This window comes from Pleuronectes platessa, chromosome 8 (assembly GCF_947347685.1).
Source record: "Pleuronectes platessa chromosome 8, fPlePla1.1, whole genome shotgun sequence".
Taxonomy (NCBI): Eukaryota; Metazoa; Chordata; class Actinopteri; order Pleuronectiformes; family Pleuronectidae; genus Pleuronectes; species Pleuronectes platessa.
Window position 1 is genome coordinate 12,344,092 of NC_070633.1, and position 13,752 is coordinate 12,357,843.

Genomic DNA, 13,752 nt, shown 5'->3' on the forward strand with positions numbered 1-13,752 from the left:
AAAAATAGTGAAGTCTGCTACTCGTCAGTGGTGATGGAACTTCGCATTTGTGTTTTCTTAATTTCTTAAGTATGTTGAGCTCTCTCTGCCACCAATTTTCTGAGGTGAGGAGAAAACACATTTGTTTAAACAAATTTACTTATTTACATTTGAAGGAAATGGTTGCCAGGGCTGCACCTTAGATTTAGCCCCTTTTTTTCACTGACGTATATATATATATATATATAGGATATATGTATATCTTATATATATGTACACTATATATAGAGTATATATAGGGGGAAGGTTTTGATTAAATTTCCTTTTAAATTTGTATTTTCTTCTCCCTGCACTAGCTCCTCCCCCTGATTTGAAGGCATCCTTATTTGGGAGGAGAACGTCTCGCGTGCATGTGCCATTCATTGAGGAGGCGTGCTGTGGGCGTGATCTCGTCTCAACCATCCAATCAGCTGTTAGATTTTAGCTACCGAAGGCAGGGCTTCTGCGGGAAATCCTGTCGCCCAATGGCTGCTGGCTGAGGGCGGGGGCGGGGCTTGTAGACGGAAGTGTCTCCGGACTGGCCCAGCTGTCATCCAGAAGAGAGGAGACCATTTACACCGGCCGCATAGGAAATGCTGAAAAAGGAAAAACGCTAAAATATGGCATCATCAAAACGATAAGGTCATGTCGCCGAACTGAAGGTAGCTATGCCCGACGTGTCACTAAACACGCACGCCGATCGATGGAAGGAGGCCGCGCTGCAGCATTCTGTCTAAAAACCGATGACAGGGATCGGTAGGCTGTGTGACATTGAACATACAGGACACGAAACAGACGAGGTCGTTTAAAGAGCCACGCACCGTGAACAACTTGTCACGTCCTGTGAATTTGATCCGTCGTGCTGTCGTGAGTTGACGCGGCCGTGAACGTTAGCGACATTTCGGGGGATGTGGTAGCTGCCGGGTGCGTTTGTCTTTCACCCCGGCACGAAGCAAGAAATATGCTACACGGTCGCTGCTGCGGTTACCAAGCTATTATCTTAGCCTAGCGGCTCGGTGCAGGGAGCTACCCCAGATCCAGAGCAGACGTCATCAACATTTCCCTGTATTTAAATGGTCGCGTACGAGGAGGTCATCGCTGGAAACGAACGACGATCACTCGGTAGGTGTGAGGCACCGCGGCGGCCGAGCGTTCATGGCTCCGCTGCGATGCAAAGACGCACTTTAAAAATGACTGCTGCGACCTGCATGATTAATAGGGCACATGGAAGGTGGCGGAGCAGCTGTTAGCTTTGCTGCTAGCTGCCTGAACGACCTTTGGAGACGTCAGCCTGTTAGCTGCCTGCGCTGGTTTCCAGGCTGCCTGTGCTATATCCGAGTGTTATATTTCATGTAGGCCTTCAATGGCTAGGCGAGTCAATGACTTAATCTCATTGATTGCATCACAAGACAAGGCAGGGTGCAGCCCAGGCACGTTCACTGCGTTTGGTCAGGCTTGTCTTTTATTTTTGAAGAGAGCTTATCAACTTAATGATTAACTGTCTCATGCTTTTTTGTCCTCCCTCCCTTTCCTTTCTTGTCCTCCCTTCATCTACATTTTAGGATAAAAAAAAAGACGGTGAAAGCCAAAAGTCAACTGAAGATCACTGGGTGTCCTAAATGGGGGACTACGGGTTTGGAGTTCTGGTGAAGAACAGCAGTGGTAACAAATCTGCCTTCCCCTTGCGGATCCCTCCTCACCTCCAACCCCAGCACCCACACCACCCCTCCAACCCCCCCAGCCCCCCCTCCTTCATAAACAACACCTGCTCCACCAATGGGGGCAGCGCTTGGCTGTTCCCCGCCGTAGCCCCGCACAGTAACATGCAAGATGAGATTCTGGAGTCAGACAAGTCCAAGGCCTTGGACCTCCAGGACATGCAGGAGAAGTCTCAGGTCCAGTCCCAGCCCCAGGCCTTATCTCCTGGCCAGCAGGAGGTCGGGGGAGGCCTAGGAGAGCTTGAGGGTTCACTCCCTGACGACGGTTCGCTGGAGAAGGGTTCTTTGGAGAGCAGCAGTGGCAAAGAGAAGCTGAGGATGGAGTCCCCAGTGCTTAGTGGGTTTGACTACCAGGACAGCCTGGGAATGGGTACGAGCATTGCACAGTCCACCTCCTCATCTTCGCTGACCAGCTTTAACAACTGGTCCCCTGCTGTCCCATCCACCCAGTCTCCAGTGGTCGGAGAAGATGTAGGAGGGTTCTTTGGCCCGGCTGGCTCCAACGCCAACGGACCTCCCATGCTGTTCCAGAACTTCTCCCACCACGCAGGTCCTGGCTTTGGTGGGGGGGGGAGTTTCTCCCCACAGATCGGGCCAGTCTCTCAGCACCACGCACCCACACCTCACCCCCAACACTACCACCCCCACGGTCAGGGGGTCCCACAGCAGCACAGGCGCTCCCCAGCTAGCCCTCATCCACCGCAGCAGTCTTTCCCTCCGCACCCCCACCGCACCGGACCCTTCACCCAGCTCCCCCACCTCACTACTGCCCAGAATAAACCCCCCTCTCCTTGGGGAAGCTACCAGACTCCCTCCACTCCCACATCCACCTCCTGGAGCCCTGGTGGGTATGGTAGCTGGGGAGGCACACAGGGGGTGCGAGAGTATCGCCGGGGGGTAGGTGGAGGCATGTCGGGCCTTAACTCCATCTCCCCGCTGAAGAAGTCCTTCCCTAACAACCAGGTAGATGAGATTGTCACAACTCATCTTAATCTCTGATTTAGTACAGTATATGATCCCATGCAATACATTTGGTTTGGTAACTAGTAGGAAACTCATCTATCTGTCCACACAGGTTCCCTCTCAGAAGTTCCCCAGAAATAGTTCTGGCTTCAATCACAAGGGCTGGGTGGAGGATAGCATGGGCCGCAATGACAGCATCTACCCTTTCCAAGTAAGTATATCACACAAAAGTGGACTTGGACTGTGGCCTTACATGGCCGCGATATGTGAATATGTTTATCTGCCCACCACAGGCCAATGATATTAACCCGTTTAACATGCTCATCTGTATCAAATTCCAACAAATGAGCCATTGAGAAAAACATGATCAAATGGATGAATAGAAACTTATTGTGTTTGCTTGTGTATGAGCACTTATCTAGGTCATATGGGTGAAGGAGAGCTCTCTTATCATCTGCTCGGATCACATGGTCTTCCTCCTGTCCTGATTTGAGAAGTCTTGTGCTCGACTGCAGCTTTGCATGCTCCAAGCCCATTTAGATACAATGCGTTATGAATGACTCATCATGGCTCTTTTGTTCCTGGATTCGTTTAAAATGCCAATTTATCTTTTCACCTTAGGCTGTATTCGTTACATTTTTATAATATAACATAATATATGAATTTCATAGCAGAAATAAGCAGGTGATAATTTTTGTGTCATGCTCTGGGTTCCATTTTATGTTTACAGTGCTTTCCTCACAAGGCCTAGAATGGGATATTCTCTACAGTTGATTTTTATTAGTAATGTAGCAAACTATGCCGGGGCTCTTACATCTTGTGATGCTTTAGATGTGATTGGGGAAGTGAGTTGGCTAATTGTTGTCTTCCTCTCTTTCAGCAGGAGAGAACACGGTCTTTTGATGGTTTCAGTATGCACTCTCTGGAGAATTCGCTGATTGACATTATGAGGGCTGAGCAGGATTCCTTGAAAGGTTGGTTCCAAAACTAAACAATGATGAGCAAGGAGAATTTTGGTTTTTATTCAAAAATGCTGGCAACTGATAGTGGTGAAAGCAGCAGTTTAGGCTGAACATGCAGTGGGGGGGATTCCCCGTTGTGTCCCCACATCAGATTCTCCTGACTTTCGACAGACTTTATACTAGGGGGGCCAGGCGGAGAAAGTCCGCAGATAACCCTAAGCCTCTCACTCTGACTTTTGTGTTCACACATTCAACCGTCTCCGGAGAAAATTCAGAGGAGCTCAGTATTACATGACGTCTCAGTCTCATCCTCATGACAACCATCACCTGCAGCATTTTTGCAGTGTAGACTCTATAATGTCCGCTAATGCTCTCATTAATAAATCATTGCACTTCAGTTTTGTTGCCGTCTAATGTAAAAGAAGCCTTTTCCCATCACGGCTGCGAACGCTACTGACACTCATTTTCGCCGGATGATACTCCGAAACTTCTCTTTGATCATTCATACACTATACACTGCTTCCTCAATAATCTAGTGATGGTTTATATCTTTACTTATTTCAGTATTCTCATCGAATGTGATATCACTCTAAAATGGGAGAATAACCTGAACTATATTTGAGATTTTTCCTGTCTACTAAACTTCATACTGTCCTGAAATGTGTGTCAACATATTCCTTTGTTTCAGAAGCTATTTATATGAAAGATTCATGACAGCATTCTGTGGTCTCTTCTGTTTTTGTCACTTAGGACGTTACAACTTCTCTCACCAGGGTGGAGACGGGCCTCTACCTATGAATGGTACGTAAATGACATGCATGCATATATGCAGTGCTGTAGCAGAGGCCAGCGCTTGAAATCAATGCATGTCAAAAGTAATGCTAGCCATTTTATTGCAAGTCAATACTTAGCTGATCTCTTTAAAAGTAGGTCATAGGGATTTTCTTTTGGTGAGCTCATAAAATAAAATGTTTAGCTTATGTATATCATAACCACGCTGAGATGTTCTGAATAACAAGTTGTAAAAACATAAAATTATTTGTCACATGATTTGTTTTATTGCTATTTGAACTGCTGTGGTAGGCATAGGAATAAGCTGACAAAAGGGAGGTCAAATAGAAAAATAATGTTGCACAGAGATAGTAAAGAGAAAAAATAAGATGAAAAGCAAAGACTTGAATTCAATTTATTTGTAGCGTTATTAAAATCCCTTCACCAATTGGTGTATTTCAATTTTCCATTGGTGTTATGAGAGCTATATTATATTGAATGATTACATTACAGTCTAGTTTATACTGTCAAAATGTATACCAGCGCTATATCTGTTGGAGCCTTTAAATGGATAACCTGGCATTTTTATTAAGACAATTTTGGCCAATGGTAACTCAGAATGGCTGTTACGGCAGCCATTTTGTCTGGTGATCAACAAATTCATTTCCAGTCAGTCTGTTATACATCTTTTTATGATGGGCCTTTTTCCAAAAAAGCCATTTCAAATGGTGTTTTGTGTTGTTTTACATGCAGCAAGAAGTTATGGAAGAAGACGAGGTAAAGTTTGTGACTGTCTTAATTTGTCCATTGTCAAGCTGTAATGATCCCTGAGTTTCTCTGTGTAGCTTCTGTGTTTGTCTGCTTGATCTTGTTGTTGTTATTGATTATTTTGTCTTGATTGTTGTCGGTGTCAAAGCCCCTTTTTTATGTTGGGAGTAAAAATCGTGCAGGATTCCCCGGGCAACAACTAGTAATGATAATGCTCATGCTTTTACTTTGTCTTTACAAAATGGTAATCATGGCTGCTTTTGTATGTATGCGTTTACCACCAATCAAACTCTCTGCTCATTGCAATATTACATTTGAACATTGGTTCAGCTTAACCAGTGCTGAGGCCATATGTGTAATCCCGGTCATTCTCTCCACTAGGTCATTCCTCTCTGTTCCCCATGGAGGATGAGCGCTCTTTTGGAGAGGACGAGTCAGGTGACCAGGGGCTTCCTGGCCTTGGCTCAGCTCACTGTTTCCCCCACCTCAATGGTGAACGTGTGGAACGATATTCTCGCAAGGTGTTTGTAGGAGGTCTGCCCCCAGACATAGATGAAGGTAAAGTTTTGTTACGGCCATAATGGGTGTGTCACTAAGCTCATGGTTTTTTTATCATTTACATTGCTGTAGATCATAGGCTAAAACAATTGAATAATATTGATGAATTCACTTTGGTGGCCATAATGAATTAATGTATATTCATTAGATTGTATGGCATGTAATAAGTGTTACTTAAGTAAGTTTTGATGGTGATAATATTATTGCTGATTTTTTTTTTTCCTTTTTTTTTTTTTAGATGAGATCACTGCAAGTTTCCGTCGGTTTGGTCATTTGTTTGTAGACTGGCCTCACAAGGCAGAGAGCAAGTCCTATTTCCCACCAAAAGGTGAGTCAAACCTGTTAAACAGTAAATTGGTTTAAGTGTTTTGAGTTAACAGCACGAGTATTTTTCTCATTTTGTGTGTGTGTGTGTGCGCTCTCATTGCTTTTTCAGGATATGCATTTTTGCTGTTCCAAGACGAGAGCTCTGTTCAGGCTCTGATTGATGCCTGCATTCAGGAGGATAGTAAACTGTACCTGTGTGTCTCTAGCCCCACCATCAAAGACAAGCCTGTGAGTCTCTTAAACTGCTCAATCTTGTCCAACAAGTACAAAACTAAATTATATGTTTACATAAGACAAATTGCCGTTGCTTTATTTTCTGATCCTCGTATGCCAAAAAACTTCAGTACAGGTGTGCTTTGAGTACAATTGGGGCTTTGCAGTGATACCAAATTGAGAATTTAGAGATACATTAATTATTCCCTGAGAAATCTGTCAAAATGTAAAAAAACAAAACAAACATCTCACGCTTAAAGTGAAAAACTCCTGGATCCGCACCAAAGTGTAATGAGTTCTTTCTTGGCCCATGTCCTAGTAGTTTTTGTGTATTCTTCTGGACAATCAAACAGACATTGGCAAAAACTTGACCATTTTGGCAGAGTTGATGATGACAATTAGTGCATCTAAACCATTTGAATGTGATCTCAAGAGTTTGATGTTAAAGGCCACAGCCACCACCACCAACAACATTTCGCAATATCAGTAAATCGCAGAAATAATTTTTTGTCACATTGATTGTTGCAGGTCCAGATCCGACCCTGGAACCTAAATGACAGTGATTTTGTAATGGATGGCTCTCAGCCATTGGACCCGAGGAAGACCATCTTTGTAGGAGGTGTCCCTCGTCCCCTTCGTGCAGGTACATGTGTGAAGACCCCTAACTGTGTTTCATTCCCATTACTGATTTAGATTTCATTAACTTACATTCTGTGTTGCTGTTTCAGTGGAGCTTGCCATGATTATGGACCGTCTGTATGGGGGAGTGTGTTACGCTGGTATCGACACAGACCCTGAACTCAAGTATCCAAAAGGGGCGGGAAGAGTGGCCTTCTCCAATCAGCAAAGCTACATTGCAGCCATTAGTGCCCGATTTGTTCAACTGCAGCACGGGGAGATTGATAAACGGGTAAGTCCGTATGAGGTTGGCAGCTTCCTTTCAGGTGTAAATGAAAAGTCAATGTTGATCAAATATTCCCGTCAATCTAACACGCTGCTGTCCACGCAGTCAGATTTTCCTCACCCTCCATTTTAACAGTTTTCCTTTTATCCACCCTCTGCCTCTCAGGTGGAAGTGAAGCCATATGTCCTGGATGACCAGCTGTGTGACGAGTGCCAGGGCACCCGCTGTGGGGGGAAGTTTGCTCCTTTCTTCTGCGCCAACGTGACCTGTCTGCAGTACTACTGTGAGTACTGCTGGGCAGCCATCCACTCCCGGGCCGGCCGCGAGTTCCACAAGCCGCTGGTGAAGGAGGGAGGGGATCGGCCACGACACATCTCTTTCCGCTGGAACTGAGGCGAGAGGGCAAGGGAGGGTGAAAACAGAGGTTCGGGGAGGGACTGAGAAAGGGGAAGCTGGGTAAGGGGTACGGGCTATGATATGAAAAATAAATGCACTTTTCTTTTAAGTTAAAAAAAACAAAACATAATTTATTTTTTTTATTTTTTTAATTGGGCCCTCTAACAGAAGTAAATGCTAAGAAGAGAGTGAAATCCCATTTATGTTTTGACTTAACGTGTGCATGAGCATATGGATGCATTAGATTTGGATTTAGACGTTTTCTGACTTGACTGTACTTTCTTTTCGTGTTAGCTGGCAAAGCTGCTTACATTTGTTGTCAAGAGTAACATAAAATTTAAGTGAGGTTCATCATACCTAAATCAGTATACTAACTGGAAGTTGAGTTGAAGAAGGGTGCATTTTCTTACTTTGCGCTTACAGGATTAGAAAACAACTGTACCATTTACCAAAGGTTGAGTGCAAAACGTTGGGTTGAACCGAGGAATGACACCGTTTCAAACGGTTGGACGACTTGTGTTTTTCAAGCAGCTCATTGTATAGCATCTGGCCACTTCGGAAAAAAAATAAAACAAGAAAATCTCTTTAGGTTGCTGGCATGGGTTTTTAGGTCTTGGTTTAAAAGTTGACACTTTGTAACCAGAAAGGGCAAACCAAAGATTGGCCTAAAACACATCATCGAGAGCAAACATTGATCTGAGGGTTTTCAGGATAATGTTGTGCCCTCTCGTCGTGTGACATGGGAGAGGCTGGAGTTGTGTGGAGTTTTGGTTTCTGGGTTTCAGCGAATAAAGACACAGCCCTCAGGGCTCAGGTATTGGCAGTAGTATTTGCTCACTTTATATTGTCAGGGATATTAGCACTGGAAGCTAACATGCTAATGTAGTACTAACTAATGGGAATGCACAGTCCAGTCTCCCTGAGCTGTCCTCATGGTGTACCACTGCACGCTCTACCATGACTGGAGCCTCTATCACAAGTGTTGTGGTTGGATATGGTAGTAGCTAGAATTTGCTGTCACAGAGATAAAGATATTATTTTATACATGGCCTGCTGATTTTTGTACAGTGTTTTATAGCTGATTATTTTGTCATGAACATATAAACATTTATTATGCACTACTTTTCTAAATATTTTTTTCAATAGTCATTTTAGGCACATTTTTCACAGATGGGAGAACTCCTTTTGCAATACCTCATTTTTTTCACTTGGTGAAAAATAATTTTGTACCTTTGTTACTAAGAGATCTGCATTTATGGTAAACTTAATTTAAAAAGAAAATGAATGATATTAATATAATTTTCAATTAGCTTTTATATATTTAAGTGCTGGTAAATCTGAAAATTGTCTGGTGCATTGGTGTGATTCTGTAGATAAAAAAGAAAAAAAACAAGGCTATCATTAGCTATTCATATATGGATTCTCCTCTGTCCTAAATAAACATAACAGGATCCTAAGGCATGACAAGACCTTTCTAAACGGATTTTGATAGTCTTGAAAATATATTCTGATATTTCGCTCTTAGGTGCACTCAGTAAGATTATCACTAGGGTAAATGTTTTGGCTTTGGTCAACGTGATCTCTTCCCTTCTATCACCGGAGTGGATATCAGCTGTTTGAATATTTAGATCCTCTTTCTGGAACTGCCTGTAAGTTCTACTTATTCTTGGCATGCATAATGTAATACAGAAATACAATGGCTAGTGTTAATGCAGGACCTAATGTAATGCACTAGATCTCTTTTTGACTTTCTTTTCCTTCTCTCTTTGAGATCACCTCTCTTGTAGCCTCTCTTTACATGGTGGAGTCTGCCTTCCTTACACAGACGTGATGTTTATGCAATCTACACAGTGACAACACTTTGGATGCGTTTTGTAATGTAGAGGACACTCAGTAGGACATAGGTGAGGAGAGTTGATCACTTGCCGCCCCCCCCCCTCCCCTCCCCCCTTGTGATGTGGCATGCTTTGGGACATAACCTGAATGTGATTTAATGTTGCAAGTTAACTTTGAGCCATTATGTGCAATACTTATTCTTTCCAGAAACAAGTCTCTGCAGTGCAAGTCATTTAATCCATATAGACCATGCAGTCATTTACACATCATTTGTTTCCTATTGTTCATGCTGATGTCTGCAAGATAAAAAAAAAAAGTAATTTATACATGAATTTATTTTTAAACATTAGTTTTGTGCTTATTTACTTATTTTGCTACAACCATGCTACTGTGATTGAAAACATTGTATATACTAGGTCGATAATGTATTTAGTATTTGCTATATTTTCAATTGAAATGTTTAACTATCATTTTGATCAGATTTTTGTTATATTTTTTGGGGTGATGTGTTAAAACTCGTGTGTCTAGTTTTTCTAATTGCTGTATTGTGCTCCACATTTTCAGATGAAAAGAATATTATGTCTGTTAGTATTACTTGATTTCAAAATTTCAAGTTTTTAATTGTATGCTGGGAAGGTTATATTTATTAACTTTTTTTTTACCTGATATTTGGATTTTTATTCAGTCATTTGACATTTATACGTAAGTTCCAATTTTTATATTTTCTTCCTGATTAATTTACGCTACAATACAGACGTCAGTTTTTATAGTTGGTTTGTAGTATTGAAGTAAAACAAAGATCTAATGTCATATATTAATTTGCTGCCAACTGTTTGTAACTGTATGCATACATTTGAAGTATTTGTAATGTGAGATGTTGAATGAATAAAACAGCTGTGAGGAAGAGTTCTTTGCCTAATGTTGATTCACTGCAGTTATTTAGAGGCCTTATGTTGATCTGTTAACCCCCTAAAGGTTTTTGCGTAAAACAGAGGGTTGCTGGGATGCCATTGTTGTGTGAGAGCACGCTTTATGCACATCTGGTGAGCTAAGTTAAATCAGGTCAGAGGTATTTATAGGCTGAGGCTTATTTCAGGCCTTAGTGGGTGCTGTTCCGCTTACCTAAACCTGCTCTCCTGTGTCTCAGCAAACCATTGCCTTGTCTAATAAAAGCCTGTATCAAGTGAAATGAATGAATGAATGCATGCAACAAAATGTTGTGAATGAGGTTATTTATTTTTGTCCAGTCGTGATTTGAATTAGTTCTTAACATTGATGGAATATATATCTACTCAAGAAATATATACTTAACTACATTTTGGAAGCTGTACTGCAATATTTCCACCTAATACTGAAATAATTGCAGAGAAACATTTCCACTCAATCTACAGGTAGAATTTGTATCTATAGTTGCTAATTATGCTACAAATTAAGATTTGACGTCAAGAAAAAACAACGATGGGCCTATAGAATGTGATTCATTGTTCTCGATTAGTGGCAGTACAACTGATTTAAATTGTCTCATTGTCCAACAACTATAATGATCTCCAAGATGCTCCTTGAATATGAATGCATCGCAATGGTTTGTCAGGGCATACATTTACCCGAGGCTCATTAGATGGGCTTATAGATTACACTTAAAAACATAATTTTAATTACTGTATAACAGAATCTCTCAAATGCAAGCTGCACATTGGATCATATTGTACAGAAAACTGGTGAGGTCCTCCGTAGACCTGGTATCTCCTTTCACTGTCATGCACATGGCTCTTATCATGCTGGATTCATTACACGACTGCCTTTCTGATTTTAAAAAGCTGAATGTGTGAAATACATTTCCATTATTGTAAAACTTATTTTTGGACTATTACTCTGCCTATTGCTACAGAAATACTGCCACACGTGCTTGTCTGTCACACCAACTGAAGCTTAAAGTTCTGTTTGATAGCCATTTGTTTTTCCTGAGCAACATGTCACAAAGCTTGTCCAATCATGTATTGATCTTCTCACTAATGCTGCCAAACATAAACACAATTTGAAGGTCTAGAGATGCTGGCTGCGGTTGTACCATGTTTTAAATCAACGTGGTCTGAATGATTTGCTTTTTTTAAATTATTTTATCTACACAGGCACTGATAGAAATGCCTAAAAATGTACTTCTACCAGCGGGCCTTTCTTGAGGTATTTTTCAATTACTGTTTTTACACAGACCAGGAAGTCTCTTTGATTTTATCTTTGATTTATTTAATTTCTGTTCATTTAATATAATTTTTTAGAATACTTTGTAACTGTATTGTTATTGTATTATATGCTGTACATAATTATGTGTGCAGTAATGCAATGCATGCACATATACTGCACATGCACAAAAAATATTTCAGAACGTGCGACTTTTCTAAAACTTTCGTCAATGGGAGCCGATTGATTGTCAGTTGTCATAGATCAAAGGAATAACTGATGTCTTGACTTAGACAGTTGCAAAGGTGAAATATTTCCTGCTCAGTATCTCATTCTGTCTCTCTAAAACCAGCCAGTCTGTGTGTCTCTCTCAAACTGAAACAGTCTCTGGACCCGGCAGGAAGAGATGTCTCAAGCTAAGACTGCGTATGTCCCCAGGTTTGGTTCTCAGCCGGGCCCCAGTCAAACAGAAGAACCACAGCTTGACACCACCATGGGCCCGCCCAAGTCCGGCCATAAGGTGGACAAGTGCAGGAACAAGAGGGAGAGAGGTGGAAAACCTCGGTTTATTTTAAAAGTCAAATTACCAGAATTCAGCAGTAACAGGTTATCCAAGAAGAAGGTAACACAGGAGGACGAAACACCTGGAGGATGGACGTCGAAGCCCGCCGAGAACAGGACCTCTGTGACCACAAGAGGGAGCCAGGGTAATGTGGCTGCTAATGATAGCTAAATGGTAGCTAGTCCCGTTAGCTGTTGCTAGCTAGCTCCTTAGCTGCTAATGTTAGTTAAGAAAGTAGCTAGACCCGTTTGCTGTTGCTAGCTAGCTCCTTAGCTGCTAATGATGGCTAGGAAGGTAGCTAGTGCTGATAGCTGTTGCTAGCTACGTTCTTAGCTGCTAATGTTTTCTAAGAAGTTATCTTGTCATTTTAGCTGGTGCTAGTTGTGTAGCTCCTGTTTTAGGACAAGAATAACAATTTATAGTTTAAGACTGTTTATCGTGGGGGTGCAGAAAAAGGTTATTAATGTTAAATTTAAAATATGGTAATCTTCGATTCACTGTCACTGTCCCTAAAAATAAGTAAATATCAAACTTTATATTTATGTGATTTCTTTGTTTTTTAGTGTAATACTGACTATGCAACTCTTTGGGCCACCAACAGAAAACTACCTGAGAAGGAAACATGTCTCTGTGTTTGAACTGTACATAAATTGCTATGTTATTAAAAGGTTGTGTGGGGTCACAAGCTAAACATGCTGTGAACCACTGTCATAAAGAAATCCTGTTCAAAATTGCTGCAGCTAACTACAGTTAATTACCATACCGATATTCAACTCTTTTTTTTAAATACATTTTGAGTAACCTGAGAGGCTCTTCATTTTTTTTTGTTTTGTTGTGGACAAGATTGTGATGGTGTCCACCCTCGAAGTTAACATGGATCTGCTTTATAGAAAGATGGCAAAGCATGAATGAGCTCTAAATCTGCTCTCTGTAAAGGTAGACTGCAATGTTAGCAGAAGAAACCTCATATTCAAACAATTTTAATCACAGATGCTGACTCTGACGTTGGAGGTGTTTTCTTCTCCAAAAGATCCACTAACAAAGCCACAAATAAAAAGAAAGAGGTAGGCAGAAACCACTGAACCAAACATATCCAGAAATGTATATCACTGTATACATAATTGACATTTTCATAACATTTGAATATGACTAGTCTCCCCCCAATCCTCTATCGCAGTGGGTATAGTAACTGCATTGGTAACAAAAAGCAGAAGGGTGGACTTTGAGTCACACTGCTCAGGAAAAAACATGATTGTGACTGTGGCCACTCCCTGTTTGGCTTTTAGTTATCTTGTAGCATCTTGGATGTAAACAGTTACTAACGGGCCACAATCATTTCCACGTCAAGCAACAGTCAAATATTATCTAAAGCCAACTGTTTGCTTACTTGTTGCTTGTTACATTTTTGTGCAGAGAATGTTTCAGTAAATATTCATTGAATTTGGTCTTTAATACCAGAACCAGTGTGATCTTCTTCTCAAAACCACACAACCACTCATGTACAATGTGTTCACTGGACCCAGGAACTAAACTTTTTATTCCTTCCTCTCTCTCCTGCTGGCGATGTGACTCCTGTCC

General features: G+C 41.5%; 1 protein-coding gene across 4 annotated transcripts; it reads left to right on the plus strand.

The window, feature by feature from the left end:
- Window positions 1-549: 549 nt before the first annotated feature.
- LOC128445938 (cytoplasmic polyadenylation element-binding protein 4) lies at window positions 550-10,340 on the plus strand. Of its 4 annotated transcripts, none has more exons than XM_053428859.1 (12): window positions 550-680; window positions 1,581-2,699; window positions 2,812-2,910; window positions 3,580-3,673; window positions 4,412-4,462; window positions 5,186-5,209; window positions 5,582-5,758; window positions 5,997-6,086; window positions 6,195-6,313; window positions 6,827-6,941; window positions 7,027-7,208; window positions 7,368-10,340. In XM_053428859.1, exons 2-12 carry the CDS (start codon window positions 1,638-1,640, stop codon window positions 7,593-7,595), a joined length of 2,241 nt encoding a protein of 746 aa, XP_053284834.1. In that variant the 5' UTR covers window positions 550-680; window positions 1,581-1,637; the 3' UTR covers window positions 7,596-10,340. The 4 variants fall into 4 exon arrangements, with proteins under 4 accessions (XP_053284834.1, XP_053284836.1, XP_053284837.1 ...); XM_053428861.1 differs by having other exon boundaries at window positions 3,583-3,673; XM_053428860.1 differs by having other exon boundaries at window positions 557-1,140.
- Window positions 10,341-13,752: the final 3,412 nt, after the last annotated feature.